Below are 25,212 nucleotides of genomic sequence, written 5' to 3'. Positions count from 1 at the left end.
TGATTGCAGAGCCAGGAGCGTCACGATATGTTTGTGAGTGTGTGTGTGTGCATGTGCGTGTGTGTGTGTGTGTGTGTGAGAGAGAGAGAGAGAGAGAGAGAGAGAGAGAGAGAGAGAGATCAGCAGGTCACAATGTGTGTCTCTGTGTGTGTGTGTGCCCCATCAGGAGGAAGTGATTGCAGAGCAAGGAGGTCACAGGGGAGAGAGGTGTGTGTGTGTGTGTGTGTGTGTGTGTGTGTGTGTGTGTGTGTTTGTGTGTGTGTGTGCAGGGCTGAGCCCCATCAGGAGGAAGTAATTGCAGAGCCAGGAGCGTCACAGGATGTGTATGTGTATGTGTGTGTGTGTGTGTGTGTGTGTGTGAGCGCGCGTGCGCGTGCACATTTGGGGGTGGGAAGGGGAGATTAAGGTGCATTCAATGACTTCAGGAAAAGATTAAGTAATCCTGTCAGCTGACAGCCCTCTCTCAATGGGCACACACAGACACATTGTCGCTATCAAAGGGGCCTTCTAAAGTTCACCCAGACTCCACACCCCAGGGGTTTCCACGACACACACCTGTGCGCTTGCCCTCCATTCTGTCTCATCTCCTTACCTACTGGACACTTACCTTTAAAAACCTCACTTAAATGACTTTGATATTTTCCCAATTCTATCAGATTTCATTCTACCAGAATTAATCTTTTTGCTTTTTCTACAACTTACCTATTTTTATAAAGAAAAAAATGATGCCTGTCTATACCTGTCTGCCCCTACTACAGGTGTACCTACACCTGTCTGTGTGCTCACTGGAAATTTATCCATGCCAATATTAATTAAAAATATACCTTTCAGTGTCAAGCACAGGGCCCTTCCCTCTGTGAGTTTACTGGAGAGGAAGGAAGACAGAGACAAGCAAGGAGCCTGGATCTTTCCCAGGCCTTTCCACACTGTTGTTAGTTATTAAGATATTAGCCACAATCAGATGTGATCTAACAGTCTAAGGCTGACAGATTTAAACACAAGTAGGCAAAAACATTAGAATCATTCACAAGTGTAGGAGAGATAGCTTGTATGGGAGTTTTGAAATATCTCTTCGACTTTCTTTAAGCAAGGGTAAGTTTACCCAAAAAACAAATACATTTTTTTCAGTTGATACATAGATTGTTCTTTCCCGGGATTGTAATGAGAGACAGCCTCCCTCAGAATGTGACCAGATGGGTCTGCTAGCCAGAAGGCTTCGGGCTCCCACTAAATGTGTCTTGGGAAAGAGCTTACAGAGCGGACTCTACAGCCCCAGTGCCCATCATACAGAGCTCAGTCAAGACTCATGAAATAGGACAAAATGGTGAGGTAGTTGCTGAAACCTAGCAAATCTTGACAAATTTATTAGCTCATAAATCAGGCACTCTAAACTCAGTGTCATGAGATCAAAAATATTCAAAGGGGGAAAAAATTTTAAGAGGAGAATGCTAGGGGCTGAAGCAATCGCACAGCGGGTAGGACGTTTGCCTTGCACGTGGCCGACCTGGGTTCAAGTTCCAGCATCCCATATGGTCCCCTGAGCACCGCCAGGAGTAATTCCTGGGTGCGTGACCCAGGAGTAACCCCTTTGCATCATTGGGTATGACCCAAAAAGCAAAAAAAAAGGAGAATGCTAATTTATTTTTAGTCACTAAAAGGGTAGATCAAGGGGCTGGAGATATAGCACAGCAGGTAGAGCATTTGCCTTGCACACGGCCAACCCGGGTTCAATTCCCAGTATCCCATATGGTCCCCTGAGCACTGCCAGGAGTAACTACTGAGTGCAGAGCCAGGAGTAACCCCTGTACATCACCAGGTGTGACCCAAAAAGCAAAAAAATAAATAAATAAATAAAAATAAAATAAAGGGTAGATGGAAAATGTGAAGGGTCCCAGGGTCCTCCCTCGCCCGGACTGGGAACATTCCCCCAAACGACTGACAAAATAGAACTACCATCTGATTTCCTTCCCATCAACATCACAGTCATAGTCATGAAACATTAAAGCACAATAATCCAACTCTCCACTAGCAAACAACGGAGCGAAGTGCTACAGCCCACCTTCCTGGGCAGGCGTACCTGAATGGAAGGTAGGGGGAGTTTGAGCCAGACAGGAGAGCTCTGTAGGCTTCTTCTGGTGTCTTCTTTAAGTAGATTACCTAAGACAGAGAAACACAACATCAGAACCCAGCCAAAGACTGACACAGAACGAATTTCATTAACAAATAGCTTTTCACCACTCCTTTCACTGTGACAATTGTCATGGTGATAATAATTGACCTTTAGATGGCAACCAAGCTACCCTAACTTTCTTTTCCTGAAGTCTTTGGCTTACAGATGGGTAAGGGCTTAGAGAGAAGGCCAGGCCCGGAAGCAGGCCTACCCCTCAAGGCAGGCCATCCACAGCTGTTTGCAAAGCATTCGGAACAGACACAGTAGCAAAGTTTCCTTTAGAACAGGGGGTGGATAGTACAGCAGGCAGGGCAATTGCCTTGCACACAGCTGACCCAGGTTCAATCCTTGGCATCCCACAGGGTCTCTTGAGCACCACCAGGAATAATTCCTGAGTACAGAACCAGGAGTAACCCCTACGCAACACTGGGTGCGACCCAAAAAGAAAAAGAAAAATAGAGGCACATAACAGAAATAGTTTCACCTCTACATGTGTGCACACCAAAGCCCAGTCCTGGCTGCTCTGTCCTTCGCAGGTTTTCTTTCTGCCTGCTAGGTAATTGAGTGCCTGGTGAATTTGAATTTTTAAAGACCTCAAGGTAGGCACAAATCCCATGAGAAGTCTACAGAATTCTCCCTAGGCTCTGAGGAAAACCTGCATTGCTGTCTAAATAATCACTGAAGTCCCAGAGAGCCTGCAAGATAAATTAATCTTAAACAAAGAAACTGAGAGGGGCTCTTCCACCCGGCAGTAAACAACTTCTCTTTCATCCTGTTACACACGGTCACACCTGGGCCCTGCCCTGGATCAGGTGCAGTTACCTGCTTTAAGAGAATCTACATTCTTGGTCACTGAGACCAGAATTAATGAAAATAAATACAGTCAGGGATCAGAGCCAGAAACAAAATAAAAGGGGTGCAGGCAAGGCAAAAGCAAAAGGCTGCATGGAGTGAGAGAAGGGCCTCTGGGACGGGTGGAGGGTAGAAGGGCAGGGAAGGGAAGAAGGTGAGGACAAGCTTCCCAGGCAGTGGCAATAACAAGGCTGGCTCCCTGCATGGGAAAGAGCTCCAGGAGCTGAACTGAGACGGGTATGTCTTGGACTGGCAGAGAAAGGGAGTGAAACAGCTGCCAGCTTGTGAGAAGGCATACAAACTGAGGGGGTAGGGGAATGGAGAGGTGTGTGTGTGTGTGTGGAAGGGAGGGGCGGGGAGTTTGGTTTGATTCTACATGCAGTTTAACAATTTAATTCCAAACCAGGGGCATTAGTCCTTTCCACCTACAGTGTGACTCGAACCGCAATCCTAAAATCTTTCTCCCTAAAATTAGGACAATATTTCCTTGACAGACGCCACGATCAAAACCTCCATTTCGGGGGCTGGAGCGATAGCACAGCAAGTAGGACGTTTGCCTTGCATGTGGCCGACCGGGTTCAATTCCCAGTACGCCATATGGCGCCCCGAGCACCGCCAGGAGTAATTCCTGAGTGCAGAGCCAGGAGTAAACCCTGTGCATCGCCGGGTGTGACCCCCCACCTCCAAAAAGTAAAACCTCCATTTCACTGAGACCAATCACAGAGCCCCTGATCTTTAAAAGGAGAGCTTTTTGCCAGGAATATATCACATGTAGTTTGATATTGATTAAGAATTCTTAATATTGATTAAGAATTAGGAGATACCTCAAATGTGAATTCTCAAAGAAAGAAAAGAAATATATTAAAAAGACTCCCAACTTTCATGTGAAAGCCAGATACTCATTGAGAGGTAAACATGAAAGCCTGATAAGGCGCACACTCTGGCCAAGGCAAACTGAACATGAAACAAGTGCAGCGCAGCACATGGAACCACCGCAAAAGGGCTGATGTAGATATGAGGTACAGACTCCACAAAGAAAGAAACACAACCCTTGTTGCTCCTAAAATAATGGCAAAGGTCCACTTAAAACAATCCCAGCTTTAAAGTCTATTTTCAGTGGACTTTAAACAACATTAAACAGAATTCTGCTGTATCCTCATAGGCAGGTTATGTAAGTTGGTTATACTGCTGTGATTTGTCTTTTTTTTTTTATTGAATCACCATGAGATACAGTTACAAAGCTTTCATGTTTGAGTTTCAGTCAGACAATGATTGAACACCCATTCCTCCACCAGTGCACATTTTCCACCATCAATGCGCCCAGTATCCCCCCAACCCATCCCAACCCTCCCCTCCCTCTATAACAGACAATTTCTCCCGTACTCTCTCTCTGCTTTTGCTGTGATTTCTTAAGCCTAAAACTGCAGTAGTGTTTGAAAGTTAGTGCGGCCGCTAAGAGGGAAAGCTGCTTATAGAATGCTTCTGTGTTTGGATTAGACAATTGAAGCTTATACAACTACCTTTGTGAAGCAAAATTATGCCATCCTTCTCAGGAGCAATTACATTAATTCCCTTTAATTTTGAGGCAGTCATCCTGAAGGAGAGGCAGCAGCCCACACTCTCGAAATATTTCTTTGGACTAGCTACCCCACAGGATTTCACTACTCAGCTTACCTGCATGATTTAGCACACATGACCATGTTTGCACACGGTAAGATGAGAGTCTTTGTTTTTATTTTTATCCCAGCGCTAAATTATTAATGCGTGCAAAATGAAACCCAACAGAGGCCATCTAAATTCCAGGAAGATTCCAGAAGCAGGTAAACGCAATGACCTTTTACAACAGGATGAGAGTTAGTTGGGAGAGATGCAAACTCTTTTCCTATTAAGTGAGTACATTGCGGAATACGTGCATGCTGGAGTCATTAAGAGATCAGATTGAATTTTTCTAGGAGAAAATATAATATGGATTCTTACAATACAGCTACGTGGCCATTAAAAAGAGGAGGAGGGACTGGAGTGATAGCACAGCAAGTAGGGCATTTGCCTTGCACGCACCGATCCAGGTTCAATTCCCAGCATCCTATATGGTCCCCTGAGCACCTCCAGGAGGGATTCCTGAGTGCAGAGCCAGGAGTAATCCCTGTGCATCACTGAGTGTGACCCAAAAAGAAAAAAAAAAATGAGGAGGAAAAAGGAGACAGACTAGATCCACTAAAGCTTGGAAGGAGTACTTCTAAGCCTTATTGTTGAAGCTCAGAAAGGGAAGGAACTTTCCAAAATGACATTGCTTGAGCCAGAGTTGAAATATAAACATAGATGTAACACCACACCTCACGTAATTCCTTGTAGCACAATATAACTACAGGCAACAGGAGCATAAACCTGAATAAGGATTCCAAATGCCATTGCACCTGCGTTTTAAAAGCAGGCGGCTTTAAACCTAACAGTTGTGTCTTGAGGAACCTGGTTAGAAGGGAGATTAAGTACAGGAAAAAGTACTTTATTTTTTACTATATTTATGTTTTCTGAAGATATGCATTAATTGATTTTTAAAGGGAGAGGAACTAGTTAGATGTTAAATGCATACTCTTTCCATAAATAAAATCTATGGGTTTTTTTGTTTTCTTTCTGTTTTTGTTTTTGATTTGGGGGCCACATCCAGCTGTGCTCAGGTCTTACTCCCAGCCTAGGCTCAGGGATCACTTCCAGAAGGTGTGAGGGATCATATGGATGTCAGGGATTGAGCCTGCATCAGAAGCATGCAAGGAAAGTATCTTATTTGCTGTACTATCTCTCCAGCTCTAAAATCTACGTTTAATACACAGAAATTTATAAACCAGATTCTTATACTACTGAAAAATATTTCCTGAATAAAATACCTCGAAACATCTCCAAATATCCAGATTTTCCTTTTATGTTTGTAAGGAGCAAAAAATATTTAACATGCTTTCTACTCTTCTCACTAGATACTACTGTATCATTGTACCACTGTCATCCCGTTGTACATCAATTTGCTCATGCGGGCACCAGTAATTTCTCCGTTCATCCCTGTCACATGATGGTGTATTGCGGGCTCTTTCAGGGTCAGGGGAATGAGGACCGTCATTGTTACTGTTTTTGGCATATCGAGTACACCATGGGGAGCTTGCCAGGCTCTGCCATGAATATTAGCATATCTCAACTAAAACTAGAAGAATCTTCCCTAAATTCTGGGAAAAAAAGTAACAAACTCACCTTTCATGCTGCAAGATTTAGCATGACGACTTATCCGTGGAATAGGGAATACAAATACTGCTTTTTATAAAATGCCCTATTCCTGCCAGGAAATCCTCGAAATCTTAATGGGAACAGCAGTTGATGTGTATTTTCTTATTTTTCAATAATTGTCAGGCAATTAAAGTAAATATTTTTTTGCTTAATTAACTGTGATACCAGATACCAATGAGTCAAATAACTCAATGTCTTTAATTGAAAATTCTCTCCAAGCCAACATTCTAACACATAGAACCAATGGTTATGAGATTTTTATCTAACAAGTTAAGATGTTATCATCATGCAGTTTACCAATCTGCCAATGTGCCCCAAACTTTAATTACTCATGCACCAAGTTTCCCAACATCTGCCAAAGGATAAATCACCATGTACTACCATTATTGCTTTAAAATGGACACACTTTTAAACTTGTCACTTGTCATCCCGTTGATCATCGATTTGCTCAAGCGGGCCACAGTAATGACTCCATTCGTCCCTGTCGCGTGCTAGCATAGCCTAATGGCATATTGAGGGCTCTTTCAGGGTCAGGGGAATGAGACTCATTATTGTTACTATTTTGGGCATATCGAATATGCCACAGATAGCTTGCCAGGCTCTGCCACTTTTAAATTTAATTCCATTTATTTTAGTGTTTATTTCACTGCTATGAATGAAAAACTAGTATCACCTGTCAAAGCTTACATATAATTATAGGCTTACGATGTACTAACTCTTAACATTTTAAACATTTGGGGCCAGAGAGACAGTTCAGTAGGTTGGATGCTTGTCTAGCATGTGGTCAATCCCTGGCATCCCTATAGTCCCCCAATTCCATCAGGAATGATCCCTGAGTAAGAGCCAGAAGCCCTGCACACAGAAAGCAAAAAATTACTGCTTGTGCATGCCACACATTAAAAAAAAAAAGTAACAAGTATCAAAACTGTACTGATTCTATTGAATAGCAGACCAGCTGGGAAGTTACATGAAATCCTCTTAGCATTAATCTTGCAAATGTTGCTAAATTGTTTCTATTCAACTAATCCCATGTCATTACATCCTTAAAGCCTATCAAAAAATAACATGTAAACTCAAGAGCACTAGTGAATTTACCATTATGTTTCTTTACTCAGATAATTTAATCTCTCTGACACACATGGCATGATTCTTTTTTTCTTTTTTCTTTCCTTTAAGGTGTGATTCTTAAAACAACACATAACACAGAAGCCTGAACCAGACTGAGTCGGGAATTTACTAATGATCTTTCCCTGGGGACATTTTCCTCAGTTCTGCATATGTTTTTAACTTTTATCTTAGGTTGTTTATTCTCCCACCCACAAAAATAGCCTTTCTGCAAAACACGTGCACACAGACACACACTGAATATATATTTTAAAGTGAAGTCCCTGCCCCTTTGTTAATTACTTTGTATTTTGCGGTTTACAGTGGAAATACTCTTGGGGATCTATCTTATTCTGCCATCTGAACATATTCTTAAATTTTGCTTTTGATTCCAGTTGTTTTATATTTAACTTGCTTCTGTATAAAAGACGACACAAATGCTGAGAACAGCCTTTTCCAGCTACGTGCTGCCACCAGGACACTGACCTGATAGCTGTGATATTAATGCTCCAACTATTTATTTCTGAGTCAATTAAAACTGTTCCAAAACAGAAGTTTCTAGAAGGCATGTTATAATTTGAAAGCTGCTGAGAAATGCTACAGTTTTTCAAATATAGAAAACATATTGCAAAGAGGAGAGATTCTCCTTAAAAGTCTAAAACAACTACATCTTTTAAAAATATATTGAATCATTTTGAATTACAATTACTCATGATTGAGTTTCAGTCATTTGTGTTCCAGTTCCTGCAACAGCCCACTTCCCTCAAGCTATTTCCCTAGTTTCCTTCCCACACCCCAATCTGCCTTTATGGCAGACACTTCCTTTTCCTTTTTCTGTTTTCCTTCCCCTTTCCTGACACTAGGGCCAAGCCTCATGCAGGAGGTAAGTCCCACGGAACCCAGGCAATGCGGAACTTTGTGACCTTGGACTCTGGACTCAACGGGACCAGGAACAGAGATCCTCTGCCTGCTTCCAGAGATCCTCTGCCTGCTTCCCCCAGTCTCCAGTGACCCAGGAGTCACAACCCTAAGCCACACCCTGCTGGCACCAGATAATCTCCTCATCGGCCACCCTCCAGAACCACAGCTGCTCCTCCCAGACGGAAGTATAAAATGAGGCCCCCATTTTATACTGCCACCGGACCGAGCTGCTATGTATAATATTGTCCCTGATAGGGTATCATGCATATCTTTTAAGGTACTAGATTTCACATATTGAAGGCTCGGGGTGCCCCAGAGGGGTTGGGCAAGAGCCCTCCCCTCCCCAAGGGACCAAGCCCCAGCAGCCAACCTCCACTACCCAACTGCCACTAAATGGCCGTGCGACACATTATAAGACACTTCCTACCCATTTTCCATAATTACCACACACATTTGATGGGGTTCAGACAGAAGGCAACAAATCCGAGAGACATATATACATATATACATATATACATATATACATACATATATACATATATGTCTCTCGGAGAGTCTGACAAGCTACCGAGAGTATCCTGCCCGCACGGGCAGAGCCTGGCAAGCTCCCAGTGGTGTATTTGATATGCCATAAACAGTAACTATAACAGGTCTCATTCCCCTGACCCTGAAAGAGCCTCCAATCGTTGGGAAAGACAAGTAAGGACAGGCTGCTAAAATCTCAGTGCTGAGAGGAATAGAGACATTACTGGTGCCCACTGGAGAATATCAATGAAACGGGATAACAGTGATACAGTGATTTTCCTTCCCCACCCCTTCTTGGCCCTTTTTTTACAATACTGTTGCTGATAGGGTATCATGCATATCCCTTTAAGGTACTAGATTTCACATAAAAAGGTAAAGGTAAAGGCCCTCCCGTTGATCGTCGATTTGCTCGAGCGGGCCCAGTAACATCTCCATTGGAGACTTTGTTGTTACTGTGTCTGGCATATCGAATACTCTCGGTAGCTTGCCGGGCTCTCCGAGAGGGGCGGAGGAATCGAACTCGGGTCGGCCATGTTCGCCGCTTGTAAGGCGAACGCCCTACCGCTGTGCTATCGCTCCAGCCCACATATTTCACATATTGAAGGCTAAACTGAACTTGGTCTATATGTGCTTTGGGTTCTAGCTTATTAATTATAAGTCATCCTTGTTCAGCAGTTCCATGTAACTTAAAATTCTATTTGCATGGGAGCATTTACGGATGGGCAGACATAGAAAATGTTTCTTCCCATACTTTGAAACGCCCTTGTCAATGCTAACCAGTATAGAAAATGCTCACTTAGCTTGAAACCATTGCTCCCTAATTGGCTTTTGGCCCTTTTCCACAAGACCTCTCAGTCGGACTCACAATCTCAAGTATCGTCGAGACTAGCTGTTCCTTCAAGAGTCCACCTTCAACAAATCAGCAACCACATGATTCTCCAGTGTCAACTATGGGGTTAGGATCACACCCAATAATATCATTTGGGGAAAGAAGCAAAAGCACACACATATGTTTTCTAATTCTCAAAAAACACCATATATATCGCTTCTACGGACACTGAGTGAGATATACGGCTTCTACTGACACTGAGTGAGGGGCCCAGGTAAGCAAGAGGCCCTCAGTCAAAGGTGTCATTACCTTCTCAGTGAATCTGTACTTGACCTTTTCTTCCTGGCTTCCATAATCAACATATTTCAAGATCTTATCACCACATGCTGCGACTAACACCCCACCCTCCACTTCCTGCCTACTTTAGTCATTCCTAGAACTTCAGGCTTCAAGAATTTCAATGCTACTCAAAAAGCTCAGTCAGGTTTCCAGGAGAAGTTTCCAGCCTATCTATCCAGGTGCAATCTCTTTTAATTAAACCACATTCAAGTCTGAGTCCACGCTAGCCTCAGTGTTCAAGGAATTCTAGCCTATGTTCCTAAGAGAGCTCTAAACACACTCGGGGTCTGCTGGCATCTTAGTTTTGTGTTTTGTTTTATTGAGCTTTGCTTTGTTTTTTTTTGGCAGGGGAGGGAGGGGTAGAATGTCAGGAACCAAACCCAGGGCTTCAAATATTCAAAGCATGCGCCTACCTCTTGAGCTATACTTGCAGTCCTTTGAATTTTTACTTGTTTGTTTGGTTTTGGTTGGGGGCCACACCCAGCAGTGCTCAGGGCTTCCTCCTGCCTCTGTGCTTGGGAATCACTCCTTGTGGTGGTCAGAGGGACCATAGGAGGAATGGGCTACTTTCTAGACAGTGTTTGTATAATATTTGTACGACAGAAATTCAGTATGATATTTGGATTTTTGGGGGAATAATTTTCAAACTATCTAGACCTATTAAGAAAAGGTTTCAGTTACACTGTATCTAATTCAAACACCATCTCCATCACGCCTTTCTTCTTCAGCACAGAAATCCTTTCCTTATTCCTTAGACTCCAGAATATGGTGGTCAACTTCAAGAATGATGATGAAGATGATGATAAAAACAAAGAGGTACACAGTGCCAATTATGTCAGGATGAGCGTTAGGCACTATTCTAAGCAACTCACAGAATGTGGCTCGTTAACCCTCATACCCACGCTGAGAAGTTTCTATTACTATCTTCATTTCTATTCCCATGTGCACCTGAAACTCAGTTGCTCCTTCGCACACCCAGGTGGAGGCAGGCAGTCTGGCTCTCAGTGGCACTCCTGACCACTTCCTGAGGGGACCCAAACAGCTCCGTTGGTTATTCAACTTGATACTAAAGTAGAAGGCTCCTTCAGTGAAATAACCAAGGCTTGCTTCCCTGTTATAGAAGTTACAATGTTTTTTGTCAAACATGATTCATGGTGCAAATTAGTGAAAAGCTAACTTAAATTTGCAAAGTACTCAGAATGTATTATTTATCCACTATATGGGGTTCATTTACCTTCACTGAGAGCTTTCTGTTGGGTTTGTTTACTTCTTAACAATGTCACTACAACTTTAGTGAAAATTCCCAGGGGAACCCATAAAACTAACTTTGGGAACCCAGGCGTTTAACAGCATCAATTTTGGTGAAGTCTATGGACGAAGAATGAGGTGCTAAAAGAGAAAATATGAGACCAATTTTTTGTTTGTTTTTGTTTTTTGGGTCACATCTGGCGATGCACAGGAGTTACTCCTGGCTCTGCACTCAGGAATCACTACTCTTGGCAGTGCTCAAGGAACCATATGGGATGCTGGGAATTGATCCCAGGTCGACCGCGTGCAAGGCAAACCGCCCGACCCGCTGTGCTATCGCTCCAGCCCCATTAGACCAATTTTTAAAAGGAAAGTCCTCAACAAAATGACCTGCATATATTTATAGAGTATTTTGAGAGTGGCAGGCTAACTGACCTCTCACTTCCAGCTCCAAAACACTCAGGCACTCCCGACACAAGTCAGCAAAGCTCAACCTACGTTTACCTACTGCTCACAACCAGCACAAGAACCAGCCACAGAGCAGGACGAAAGGAACTTCTGTAACCTTGCTAAGGAGTTTAAAGATACCATCAAGGGGGCTTTAAAGGGCTGGGAAGGAAGAGAGAGAGGGCAGATTCTACCTAAGTCTCCCAGCATCATGGCGGCATTCCCATGGCCACTTGCTCCCCTCCCTGGGCCTCAGCCCTAAGTCACTTTGGCAGATAGAGGGAAGGAGCTTAAAGATACCATCAAGGGGGATTTAAAGGGCTGGGAAGGAAGAGAGAGAGGGCAGATTCTACCCAAGTCTCCAAGCATCATGGTGGCATTCCCATGGCCACTTGCTCCCCTCCCTGGGCCTCAGCCCTAAGTCACTTTGGCAGATAGAGGGAATTAGACTGTTGTCTCAAAGTCTCTCCTTTCTCCTTCAAACTGGCTTTCCCGTGATGCGTTTCTGAGGTTATCTGAGTCTGTCCTCCCGAGGCTGCAAGGCTGATGAGAATAGGTTCTATCTCTTCTCTATCTCAGGATTCAATACCTCCGGGCACACTGTACACCCATTAAAACCATTTGGTGGTTGCCTGAACAAACAGTGGAAAGAGGGGTTGGAGAGATAGTACAGCAGGTAAGGCACTTGCCTTGCATGCACCTAACCTGGGTTCAATCCACATATCCCATACAGTCCCCCAAGCACCACCAGGAGTAATTCCTGAGTGCAGAAAAATGGGGGGGGGGGGGGGGGGGGATAAACATACATATATATATATATATACACACACACACACACACACACAGAGAGAGAGATAAATGTGTATAGTGACAAGAAAATGGACATTTTGTGTGATAACGAGTCACAAAACACTCATCATTTACCCAAGAAGTCGGTGACAGATGAAGCGATAAGGCACACCAAGTCTTCTCTTTCACTTCAAGTCATTTACCTTAATTCCCCCCTTCCTGTTTCCTCACCTGAGGAAGTAGAGATAGTAAGTCTCCGAATACTGCCGGTTAGAACAATGAACTGAATTAATAATAGAGGGAAAATAATCAGAATTATTTCTAGCACATAGCTCTTCTAATAGCAAGGAATCAGAGAAAGGAGGGAAACTTTGGTTCCTGGATAGTTTTTTTCTCCTCTTACCACTTGTAGCCATGTGACTCTGAACCCACAATGGTTATTATTTCCGACACCTTAGCCCTAAAGCCTGTCTATGCAGACCAACATCAAAATGTGGTAAACAAGAGGTGGTAAACATCCCTCAGGACTGCTACAGAGCAAAACCATAACACAGAGACTATCATTTAGCTCACCCCCCTCATTTTAAAGTGCAGACACTGCTCCTACTCTCAGCTCTGCCTCTTCAAACACGCAGAGTCTCTAAGGCGCCTTCATCTCAACAGCAGCAGAATAAATGTACCGGTCCCTGTTTTATCAAATCCATTAGCAAATTATCAAAGGATTCTTGTGGTAGAGCAGTGTGTGTGGAGAACAAAGTACAGGGAGCCAAAAGAAAGTTGATGTTGCATTCATTTTCCTTATGTGAACTTCTTGTGAACGAAAGAATAATATTGCCAGGCTAAGTTTTTAGGAGAGGAAAGTGATTACCAACGCATGCAGAGAAGTAACCACAGTGGTCCACGGAATGGACACCTCAAAAACAACTACGTGATGAGAAAGTACAGAGAGGTGAAACATAAAATATTTGAAATTTTTCTTCAGTCCCCAAGCCTTTGGTTCTAAGACTTCTTAAATATCAGCAGTTATAAAACTGCTCTTCCTGAAGACGTCATTGAGTTTAATCGTCATCCATAAACACAAACAAAACGTTTAACTTTATTATTTTTAGCATCATTTCTGTCTCAATCATTTCCTTCTATGATACCCAGTGACTGGGAAAATAATGTCTGAAATCAACTTTTTATTTTTGTTTTTAAAAAGGAGGAAAAATGGCAAACATTTTTCAGATGCCAACTGATCCTCCATATGACGCAATAGCATATAAAAAATTCAGGGTTAAACAATCACCTATAAATCTGGTAAATCTGATTACAAATAAGAAATGTAGTTGTATTTTTACAACAACCTTACCATAAGACCATTTATTGGAAGGAAAGAAAGAAAGAGGATGAATAAATTGGTACAAAGGGTCAACCAGGTGAAGAATGGAACTGGCTTTTCAGTGGTGAGCATGATGACACTTATATAATGTTGCGATATTATGTTATTTTAATTTAAAAAATAAAGTGAAAAAATAAATCAGAATTCTTTTCAATCTATTGTACTAAACAATCTAATAAAACAAAACAAGAATGAATTCATCTTGTCTCCTATAATCCTTGAATACATCATATAAGATAGGTGATTCTTGTTCTTCAAGTTGAAGTCTATCTAAAAATCACAAATTTTGAGACCTGCAAAGTATAAGATAATGCATTTGCTTAACAAATATGGGGGAGCACTAATTATAGACATAGGACAAAACCTAACATCAGGTCACTAGCCATTGTGTTATTTCACCTTAACAATGCCTAACGATCATCTGGTATACTGTAAACACGGTTTAGGAATGGCTACACCTTACAGTAAAGGTGATATCTGCTAGGAAATACCCTCCTTTTATATCTCTTTACATTTTCATTTAGATTTGGAATTTGATATAGAGTGAACAAGCCAGGGATTTTATTAATCAGTTCAGAGTAGAAAGGCTTTCCTCACCACTCTCATGGGTATAATCATCTTAGAGAGCTAGTGGCAACTCTCTGGTGGGGGATTTAGGAGAACTACAGGCAGCAGCCCCATGTGTCCTTTCATATAACTCGATTGATCCAAAATGTTGATAACCAACCTGAAAAGACATCCTTCCAGAACTGACAGTTCCAACAGGAGATGCGGGCTGAAAGTAGACTATAGACCAAACATGATGGGCACTCAATACCTCTATTGAAAGCCACAAGACCCAAAAGAAGAGAGAGCAAAAGGGAATGCCCTGCCACAGAGGCGCGGGGCGGGGGGTGGAGGGGAGTGAGGGATTCTGGGACCATTGGTGGTGGAAAATGGGCACTGGTGGAGGGATAGGTACTCGATCATTGTATGACTGAAACACAAGCATGAAAGTTTGTAAGTCTGTAACTGTACCTCATGGTGGTTCACTAATAAAAAATTTTAAAAATTAAAAATAAATTTAAAATTTTTTTAAAAAGAACTGACAGTTCCAGCCAGGACAAGCACGCTTCTTGTGGAGGCAGAGGCCCGACCACACAGCGATATGCTTCTGAGAGAGAACACAGAGCTGGGTGATCTCAAGGAACTAGCCTAGTTCCCTAAGTAAACTAAGTTCCCCAAACTCCATTTCTGTTCCTGTAAGTCTCCTCAAGTGAACTAAGCAAACACTAAGCCATAGTTTTTGCCATACTAAAGTGTAAAGAAATCCAGTAAATGGGTCTGGAGAGATAGAACAGCGGGTAGGGCATTTGCCTTGCACGCAGCCAATGCGGGTTTGATTCCCAGCATCCCATATGGTCCCCTGAACACCACCAGGAGTAATTCCTGAATGCAGAGCCAGGAGTAAGCTCTGAGCATCACCAGGTGTGACCCAAAGAGAAAAAGAAAGAAAGAAAGAAAGAAAGAAAGAAAGAAAGAAAGAAAGAAATCCAGTAAAGGGAAAATGAAAAAAATATTTAGTCCCAAGAAAACACGAATCCCCCTAGCCTCAAACAAGCTGAGATCAAGGCTACTAAGTTAAAACACAGAGGTAAATAGAACCCTGTAGACCATCATTTGATGATAAAGCTGGACAATGCATAAAATACAGAAACAGGCTCACTTCCGAATATACTTGAATAACACACACTCTTAATAGTTTCAGGGCCAGAGAGACAGTACAATGGGTAAGGTGCTTGCCATGCAAAGAGCTTACCTGGTTTGATCCCCAGCACAGAATATAGTGCCCCAAACTCCATTAGGAGTAATTCCTAAGCGTGGTCAGGAGTAACACCCGAGCACAGCTAGAAACAGCCTCAATACTTCCCAAATCAACATGCCCCCTCCCAAAAAAAAGACCAATAATTTCATGTTTAAAACTCTGTGCTGGGGGTATGGTGCCGCCAGCAGGTCAATCTGCACCTGTGAGGTGAGTGCATCAGCAGCCTGATGACAACGTCAGACTTTCAGATACCCCAAAATTGCTGCTGTGCCTTTGGCCAGACCAGACCCCAAAAACTTGGGGTAAAGTTTACCAAGAAAGTAAACGGCCAAAAGTTAGGGATGTGGGAGACACACCCACAAACCACCTCCGGCTCAGCTATATAACTGGAGGCATGGCCTCTCTGGTTTCTGATCGAACTGCTAAATGGCCATTATCCCAGAGTCTCAGAAACGAATCTCGAAACCCAAAGGCTTTTGGCAGAAATGTATCCTGTTCCTGCAGTAGGTTACTGGTGCTGGGCCACTCCAGGTGGGAATAGGTTTCGTGCCTTGGCCTGTTCCCCCTGGCGGCCTGGTGACCACCATCCTCCATAAGCCACTGGACAGTCAGGTTTGGGCCTGCAGTGACGAGACACATGGGGCCTCACCACATGGGGGTGGAGCCAACTCTTTCTCCCCATCCCAATGAGACCCCGAGTTGCCGCCTACAAATGGCCTCTCTGTCTCCTGATCAAGCTGATTAATAGCCATGATACCAGAGACTCAGAAACAAATCTTGAAACCCAGCGGCTCTTGGCAGAAATGCATCTGGTCTGCATACAAGGTGGCCACCGGCTCAGAGCTTATTGGAAAGCCAGGTATGAGCCAGTGGTGACGGGGCAACTGCAGTCTTATGGGAGGGGGGGGGGGGGGGCGATACGGCTCATCCTTCACGCCCTACCGAGGTCACGAGTTGCCCCCCACAAGCGGCTCTCTGGCACAGCCATGGCTCCAGAGGCAAAAGGACTTATTCCAGAGCCCAGCAGAAGAAAAGTGAATGGACCATGCGTTAAACTACAGCACCATGCCTCCCCAGGAGGGAAAGGGTGTTGCTCCCTTCTGCCTTTTTCCCCCCTGGCAGCAAGGTGGCCGTCGCCCCTGAGCTTATAGGAAAGCCAGGTACGAGCCGGCGGTGACGGGGCAACTGCAGTCTCATGAGAAGGGGGGCAGTACCAGCACGTCCTTCACGCCCTACCAAGGTCACGAGTTACCCCCCACGAGCGGCTCTCCTGCACAGCCATAACACCAGACACAAAGAAACCAATCTTGTAATTATCTCGCTCTTTGCAAAAATCCAAAATCATGGCTGCGTGACATTATATGATTCTCATAACCAGCTATAGAAAACAAAATATTTCACAATGCCTTTTCAGCAATTCTGATTGTTTGGGGGGAAATTCTAAACAATAATGGTGCATCTCTTGTCGAAATAATGAATGTAATCAATGTAGAGAAGAGTTAAGTAGAAATAATCTGCCTCACAGGCATTTGGAGGGGTGGGAGGGGGGTATACTGGGGTTCTTGATAGCGAAATATGAGTACAGGTGAAGGGAGAGGTGTTTGATCATTGTATGACCGAGACTTAAACCTGAAAGCTTAGTAACTTTTCCCACAGTGAGTCAATAAATATAAAAAGAAAAAAAATAAATAAATAAAATTAAGGTGGAGTTCATGCCCAATTCAATCAGCTAATCAGTGGCTGAATAAAATAGCAGTACTCCTACCAAAAGAAAAAAAAAAGAACTCTGTGCTGAGTTTTGCTGCTTATTTCAAGACCTGGTGTGAGTGTTATTTAATGAAACTTTACAAACTAAGAAACAAAAATGAAGTCCTGGAGACAGCACAGCCATCTGTGCCCTTCCAGGTTAGACCCCGCAGCACAAGGGTAGCTGAATAACACATGATGTGACCCTGAAGGCCGAAAGCATCACAAGATGTGGCCCAGTGCTCACAGTATCCCCAGACCCCAGCACTGAACCACCAGGCTAACTGGCTAATCTCATAGGTACTGACCCGATTGCACGTGCACACACAGGTACACACGCACGCACACACATAAAAGCACACACACACACTCACACACGCACACACGTGAGCAAACATACACACACACACACACACACACACACACACACAAAGAAAAAGAGAAGAGCCTGTCCTTTAACTCAAAGCAAAGAGCCATAATTTCATTAATGACTAAAAAGAAGATAACTATAACAGACACCCAAAACTCAGTATTTCAATCCTGCTAATACATACTGGCAATTTAGAAATCCTTTACTTATAAGTAAATTATACTCCAAAGCTTATTATAAGGTTAAAATTTAAATCTTTGAAAACATTTTCCCAAAGATAAAATCCCTAGTTGTTCAGTTTCTTTGGCTGGTTCAAAAATGATTTTATATTCCATATCCTCATTAAATGCAAATATCCAAAATATGTTATGGTAGAAAACATTATCCTGAAGACTGAAACTATGTAATCAAATTATTGGGTTTTTTTTTAATGAATTAACTTGCACGCGGCCAATCTGGGTTTGATTCCTCCGTCCCTCTCGAAGAGCCAGGCAAGCTACCAAAAGTATCCCACCCCCACGGCAGAGCCTGGCAAGCTCCCCATGGCATATTCAATATGCAAAAAAACAGTAACAAGTCTCACAATGGAGATGTTACTGGTGCCCGCTAGAGCAAATCGATGAACAACGGGAGGACAGCGCTACAGTGCAGTGCTTCTTTAAATTAACTGTCTTCCAGGGTGTTTGCCTTACACTAAGCTGAGCCAGGTTTGATCTGCAGGATCCTACATGGTCCCCCAAGCCCTGCCAGAAGTGATGCCTAAGCAGAGAGTCAGGAGTTAAGCCCCGAACACCACCAGGTGTGGCCCCAAAACAAAAAATTGTTTAAATATTTAAAAGAATAAAATCAAATTATCGTCCATTAAAACTGCACTGCATTGTCCTCCCGTTTGTTCATCAATTTGCTCGAGCGGGCCCAGTAATGTCTCCATCGTGAGACTTGTTGTTACTGTATTTGGCATATCGAATACGTCATGGGTAGCTTGCCAGGCTCTGCCATGTGGGCGAGATACTCTCGGTAGCTGGCCGGGCTCTCCGAGAGGGGCGGAGAAATCGAACTCGGGTTGGCCACGTGGGCTGCGTGCAAGGCAAATGCCCTACCCTCTGTGCTATCACTCCAGTAAAATTTAAATTACAAAAACATTATCGCCCATTAAAAAATATGCTTATAATGACGCTAAAATGGACTTTGAGGGGTTTTCTTTGCTTTGTTATTTATTATATACCTAATTCAAAATGCATTAGCTTTTCGCAATATTTGGCATTAAGATTAGGATTGATTTCAAATCTGCCCTTGCAAATAGGAGGGGAAAGATTTTCTTGATGTAACAAATGGGAAATAATTGGGAAGAAAACTAAGTAAGAAAGGTCCAAACTTTCTGGACAAAAACAGGTGGACAACTGCCAAAATCGCAAGTGTCAGAACCCAAAGGGATGAGAGAACAGTAAGACCAAAGAGTAAATTGCTTCCCAAGGATTTAAGGCAATTTATAACAGCCTAAGATCTCCTAGAAAATGGAGGAGGTAGACCAGACAGTCCTTTATATTATACTCATTTTGGTAACTAGAACACTAGAACACCTTAGGGAAGAGAAAACCAAGCTTCACCTCATTCTTTTTTTAAAATGAAGAATGCAGGTAAGATGTTATCCTAACTTCTAAGACAGAAGCCACACAGCAGGAAAAAAGAATCTCAGATCAAGATTCTCTTAGCAACTTGCAAGCACAATTCTTTTAATTGACTCAAGATTAGAAAACCAACAATGAACAAGGAACTGGTTGTTCTCTTGCAGTGTTTACAAAGCGTTGTTGCTTAGAGATAGCAGGAGAAACAGGAGATACAGCCATCAGGTGTCTACAGAAGAATTGTTTGGAAATTTTACTGAACTTTAGCCCCAAGTCCTGAAATGTATGCCACATGACAGAACTGTCCTTCAAGAATATAGTGTAAACAATCATTACTACACTTTCCCTGCACATACTGAGAATTTCCCTCTCCTTCTCGTTCACACTTGTAGGGAGACCTCACAACTCCCAGAAAATGACTTCCTGGGCCCCAGTCAGCAGTTTCTGACCCCTATCTTCTGACAAGCAGCAGGATTTACACTGCCAACTTATTAATAAGGAAAATGAGGAAGAAGGAGAAAAAAAGAAGGTGATAAGCAGAGAATTCTTTCTGCCCATCAATTCTGCCCAGCTCAATAAAGATGTTTCATTCTGGGGCTAGAGAGAAAGTTCAGCGAATAGAGAGTGTGCCTGGCATGCAGCTGGACTGGGTTCCATCCCTGGCATCTCATATGGTCCCCTGAGTACCACCAGGAGTAACCCCTGAGCATCATCAGGTGTGGCCCAAAAACAAACAAACAAAAGAGGTTTCATTTTTCATTCAGCAGTTACTGGTAACAGGCACCATGGATAATTCCTAAAACAAAGCAATTATGTTCCTGACCGCATGTGGCATTCTATGTCACTTCACATCTTCTAATCCAGAGGATCCCAACTTCAACTATTCCTCAGAAAAATCTCTAAATCATTTTAAGATTTGGATATCCTGACTTTTATCCCAAGATAAAATTTATCACCAGAAACAAGATCTGGTCTATGGGTATTTCTAACACACAGTTGTGGCTGGAAACCACTGTTATCCTTACAGAAGTCATAAGCCTAAGTACCCGAATTATGTCACAAAACTACAAATACAATGATCGCCCTAACTTTAAATAATAGGTGATATTAGGTCTGTATCTCAATAAAATGCCAGACACACACAAAAAAAGTTCTGACAACCTCCTTGACAACCCATGCAATAAATTCACCTTTTCAATCCACATGTCTTTTATAAAGCACCGGGTTATATTTTAGGAATAGAAAAGATTAAGACAATTGGGAGATTAGACATAACTAATCAGCCACACAACACAGCAGGATAAAAGGAAGTCAAATACGAAGATAACAACGATCTCATTTTAGAGCTTTGGGTAGAGTTCTAAAAGATGGGGTATTTGTTTTGTTTTCTTTTGATTTTGGTTTGGGGGCTATCCCCAGCAGTACTCAGGACTTTCTCGAGGCTGTGAACTCAAGGTGGTGCTCAAGTGACCAAACGTAGTGTTGAGGCTCAAACCACGGCTGGCCTCGAGCAAGGTAAGCACCAAACCCACTCCACCCTACCTCTCCAACCCTGCCTGTGGAGTCTTAAAAGTCTATTTAAGGCAAATCTGATTATTTTAAGTCCTCTTTTTTTTTTTTTTTTTTGGTGTGTGTGTGTGTCACAACCAGCAATGCACAGGGGTTACTCCTGGCTCATGCACTCAGGAATTAGTCCTGGCAGTACTCGGGGGACCATATGGGATGCTGGGAATCAAACCCGGCTTGGCTGCATGCAAGGCAAATGCCCTGCCTGCTGTACTATCGCTCCAGCCCCTATTTTCAAGTCTTTAGCAAAAGCTTCCCAAGTCATGAAGAATAAAACCCAAAATAAATAAATTCAGCCCTCACATGCAAGCCCTGGCAATGTCCTCAAAACCCATCACATATACCCGCCACTTCAGCCTCCGTGCCACAGCCAATCAGGCTCCCAAGGTCCTAGGACATACCAAGTTCATTCTATGCTATTGTATCTGCCTAGAATGTTCTTCCACCTTATTTGTTTGACTGCTTTCTCCTCCAAGAGGCCCTCTCTGAACTTTCACCTTCCTGAAGAGGCCAGCCCATCACTAGCACATCTCACGGGGACACAGGGGACATAAACCCTTTTGGGTTTGTTTGTTTGTGTTTTGATTTGTTTGGGGGCCACACCCAGCAAGGCTCAGGGCATACTCCTGGCTCTGCACTCAGAGATCACTCCTGGCAGGCTCAGGGGACCATAGAGGATGCCAGGGATCTAACCCAGATCAGCTGCTTTCTAGTCAAACACCCTCCCTGCTGTACTACAGCTCCGGTCCCAGCAGAACAGAAGCTCAGTGAAGACACGACTCATCCCTCTTGTTCTTTGCTCTATCCTCGGAGCCCAGAGACTCTCCTGAAGCTAGTCAATTGTTCAATAAGAGAATGAACAAATGAGCCAGACAGAAAAGGAGACAGAAAGACTATTTCCTATTCCTAACCAGCAAGGCCATTTCCTGCCTTAGACTAAATCACTGGGAGATTATGAAGTTTGGGCCTTGAGCACATCAGAGTCAGTTTCTGTTACACACAACCCACCCACCAAAAGAAACGCAATTATTCAGATACACTACTCTAACATACTCATAAATTAAGAAAGGAGGAGGAGGAAAGGAAAGAAACAAATCAACAGGAAAGAAGTGAGCAGAAATTGAGGAGAGGAAAAAGAGATGAAAATGGTAAGAAAAAAAGATAAAAAGGAGACTCAGAGACACAAAGATGATGACAAAAATAAAGGATGGATAACGGGCACAAGAAGGGCAGAAAAGCTGGGTATTTCACACAAGGTCCAACTACGGCTGTCTAAATAAACAAGCAGGGCTGGGGGAGCGGCTAACAAGGTTTAGAACTGCATCGCAGAAAATGTGGGGCCCTCCCAGCTCAGCCTCGTGTCAAGTTACTGCATTTTTCTGGGTCTCTCAGAACAGTGAGGAGGCGGTGATGGGCAGGCAGGCCATGATCTGTTTCTGTAACTCAGTGAAGAATCTCTGCACACAACTGCCCTGGAACAACCCTTCAGGAAAATTTATTCTCCAGAACTCTAAGAGTTACCCAGCCAAAGCCAAAGACCTTCCCCACCCTAATCTTATCCTGAAGTCTTTGAATTCAATCTGAGACAAACATCCACAAATGTTCCTTGCGTCAAGGGTTGGGGGAGGGATGGCTTAGAGAGACCAGTGGCCCACATTCTCAACATGGGAAAAATCCCAAATTTTTTATTGTCGTGGAATTTGAATCAACAACTTAAATCTGGAAGTCATGAAATTTACATACAAGTGGTACTACATGGAAAGTATCATGCTACATGAAATGAGTCAGAAAGAGAGGGATAGACATAGAAAGACTGCATTCATCTGGGTAACATAAAGTAACAAAATAGGAGACTAACACCCAAGAACAGCCGAGATAAGTAAAGTATGCCAGACACAGTAACAACAAAGTCTCCAATGGAGACGTTACTGGGCCCACTCGAGCAAATCGATGATCAACGGGAGGGCCAAGATAAGTACCAGACGAATTACTCCATTGCTTTGAGGACAACCGCACACGCTAGGGGAAAAGGCAGCTCAGACAGAGAAGGGAGCACCAAATAAAGGGTGTTGGGAGGTTCCTCTCAGGATGGGAAATGCGTGATAAGAGTAGACTATAGTCCGAACAAGATTGCCACTCAATATCTCTTTCGCAAACCACAGCACTCAAAAGGAGAGAGATAACAAAAGGGAATGCCCTGCCACAGTGGTAGGGTGGGATGGGGTATGGGGGGAAGGGGGGGTGGGAGGGATACTGGGACTGGTGATGGTGGAGAATGGGCACTGGTGGAGGGATGGGTATTTGATCATTGTATAACTGAAAACCAAGCACAAAAATTTCTAAGTCTACAACTGTACCTCATGGTGTTTCACTAATAAAAATTGAAGGAAAAAAAAAAGAAAGAAAGAAAATACATTATTTAATAGTACTTAAGTTTTTCATGGCATAGTTTTAAAATGTCAATGCAATCTCTAAAAAAAAAAAACAACTTAAATCTGATTTTCTCTTCTATAAACTCAGACGTAGAATACTGCCATCAGTTAGTAAAGTTCACTTGTATAAAAATATCTGTTTGGAGGAAGAAGGATTTTGGACATAGCCAGCTACACTCAAGGCTAATTCCCAGCTCTGTGCTTAAATAAATCTTAGTGCCTAAATTACTTTTGAAAGTATGCTAATAGGGGCTGGAACGATAGCACAGCGGGCAGGGCATTTGCCTTGCAAGCGGCCAACCCGGGTTCGATTCCCAGCATCCCATATGGTCCCCTGAGCATCGCCAGGGGTAATTCCTGAAGCGCAGAGCCAGGAGTGACCCCTATGCATTGCCGGGTGTGACCCAAAAAGCAATAAATAAATAAATAAATAAATAAAAGTATGCTAATAATGGCATGAGCCAACTAGGATACCCTAAGTGTTGGCTGTCAGGTTTCTTTTGTGGTTGTTGTTGTTTTAATTCATTCATCTGATTTGGAGACAAGAAAATCAAAAAGTAGGGCCAAAGCAATAGCACAGTGGATAGGGCACTTGCCTTGCACATAAGTGATGCAGGTTTAATCCCAGGCACCACACACAAAGAGTCCCCTGAACCCCACCAGGACTGATCCCTGAGTACAGAACCAGGAGTAAGCCCAGAGTACCAATGGGCATAACCTAAAAAAGAAAAAGATAAAAAAGAAAATTGGAGGGGGGTGGGGGGGGCAGGAAGAAGGCCAATAGACAATAGCTCAAGGGGCCAAGGCACGCTCTGCATGCAGGATGCCTGGGTCTGATTCCTGACACTGTATGATCCACCAGGCACTGCCAAGGAGTGATCACTGTTGGGAGTGGTAAAAAAGAAAATGGAAAAAATATATATATATAAGCTGATTTCAAATATGAACCTCATTTTGTCACTGTTTCCATTATTTCACAGGTATATTTCTATAAAATGAAGGAAACTTAAAATTTGGCTTTAGGTAAAATACTAGTGCCAAAACTATAACTCACTTGCACACACCAAGAATTCCCGCCCCGCCCCCTCCAAAATGTTCAGCTATTTCTGAAAGATACCGGACTGTCCTCAAACTAAGGGGATTTCCGGTTTACCAATGCCAAGACAGACAGCACCCCACAAGGCGATAAGTTACATCAGCATGTGACACATCTTACATAGGGAGGCCCCAACTTCAATACTGGTACCAGGTGGTTCCCTGGGAACTGCTGAGTGTGGTTCTGGAGACCCAGGAAACAAAGTATAGTCAAGTTCAAAGACCACACCATCAGGTGGACACAGTGAGGCCATATACTGTCAGGAGTGGTCCCTGACCACAGGTTGGGAGACACTAGAGCTAAAGAGTTAGAGCTTAATCCCACTTTATTTGTACTAAGTGGGTGCTCCCTCAGTCATAGAGAAATATTTGCCTTCAAACAAAAAGCAATGTAGCAAAAACCAGGAGAAGCAGGCAAGGACAGAGGCAGGGGAAAAGAGAGATCTGATATGTAGAACTCCCTGCATCATTTCATATGTACCACTGACACAAGCCCAATCACCACTGGAAACTTTCCTTGGCTATCACTCTTATCATTCACAAAATGACAGAAACAGGCGTGGTTATATACTGAGGGTATAAACAGGAATTAGAAGTCTCTCCTTCATCCTTGCATCTCATTCTTATAGGGCAGAGCACTAATTGTAAGGAGCTCATTCTAAGCTATTAAGCTCCTCATAATTAATTACAAGACAAGGA

At 43.2% G+C, this 25,212-nt stretch overlaps 1 protein-coding gene across 3 annotated transcripts in view; it reads right to left on the bottom strand.

The window, feature by feature from the left end:
- CDC14A (cell division cycle 14A) overlaps positions 1 to 25,212 on the bottom strand; it is a 191,506-nt gene that overhangs the window by 112,732 nt on the left and 53,562 nt on the right. For all 3 annotated transcript variants that reach the window (XM_056106535.1, XM_056106536.1, XM_056106537.1), the window contains exon 5: positions 2,078 to 2,157. In XM_056106535.1, coding sequence (XP_055962510.1) covers positions 2,078 to 2,157 — 80 coding nt within the window. The remainder of the gene's footprint in view (positions 1 to 2,077; positions 2,158 to 25,212) is intronic.

This window comes from Sorex fumeus, unplaced genomic scaffold (assembly GCF_029834395.1).
Source record: "Sorex fumeus unplaced genomic scaffold, SorFum_2.1 ptg000131l, whole genome shotgun sequence".
Taxonomy (NCBI): domain Eukaryota; kingdom Metazoa; phylum Chordata; class Mammalia; order Eulipotyphla; family Soricidae; genus Sorex; species Sorex fumeus.
The sequence above is the reverse complement of the archived record's forward strand: the minus strand, read 5'-3'. Positions and strand labels throughout refer to the sequence as shown.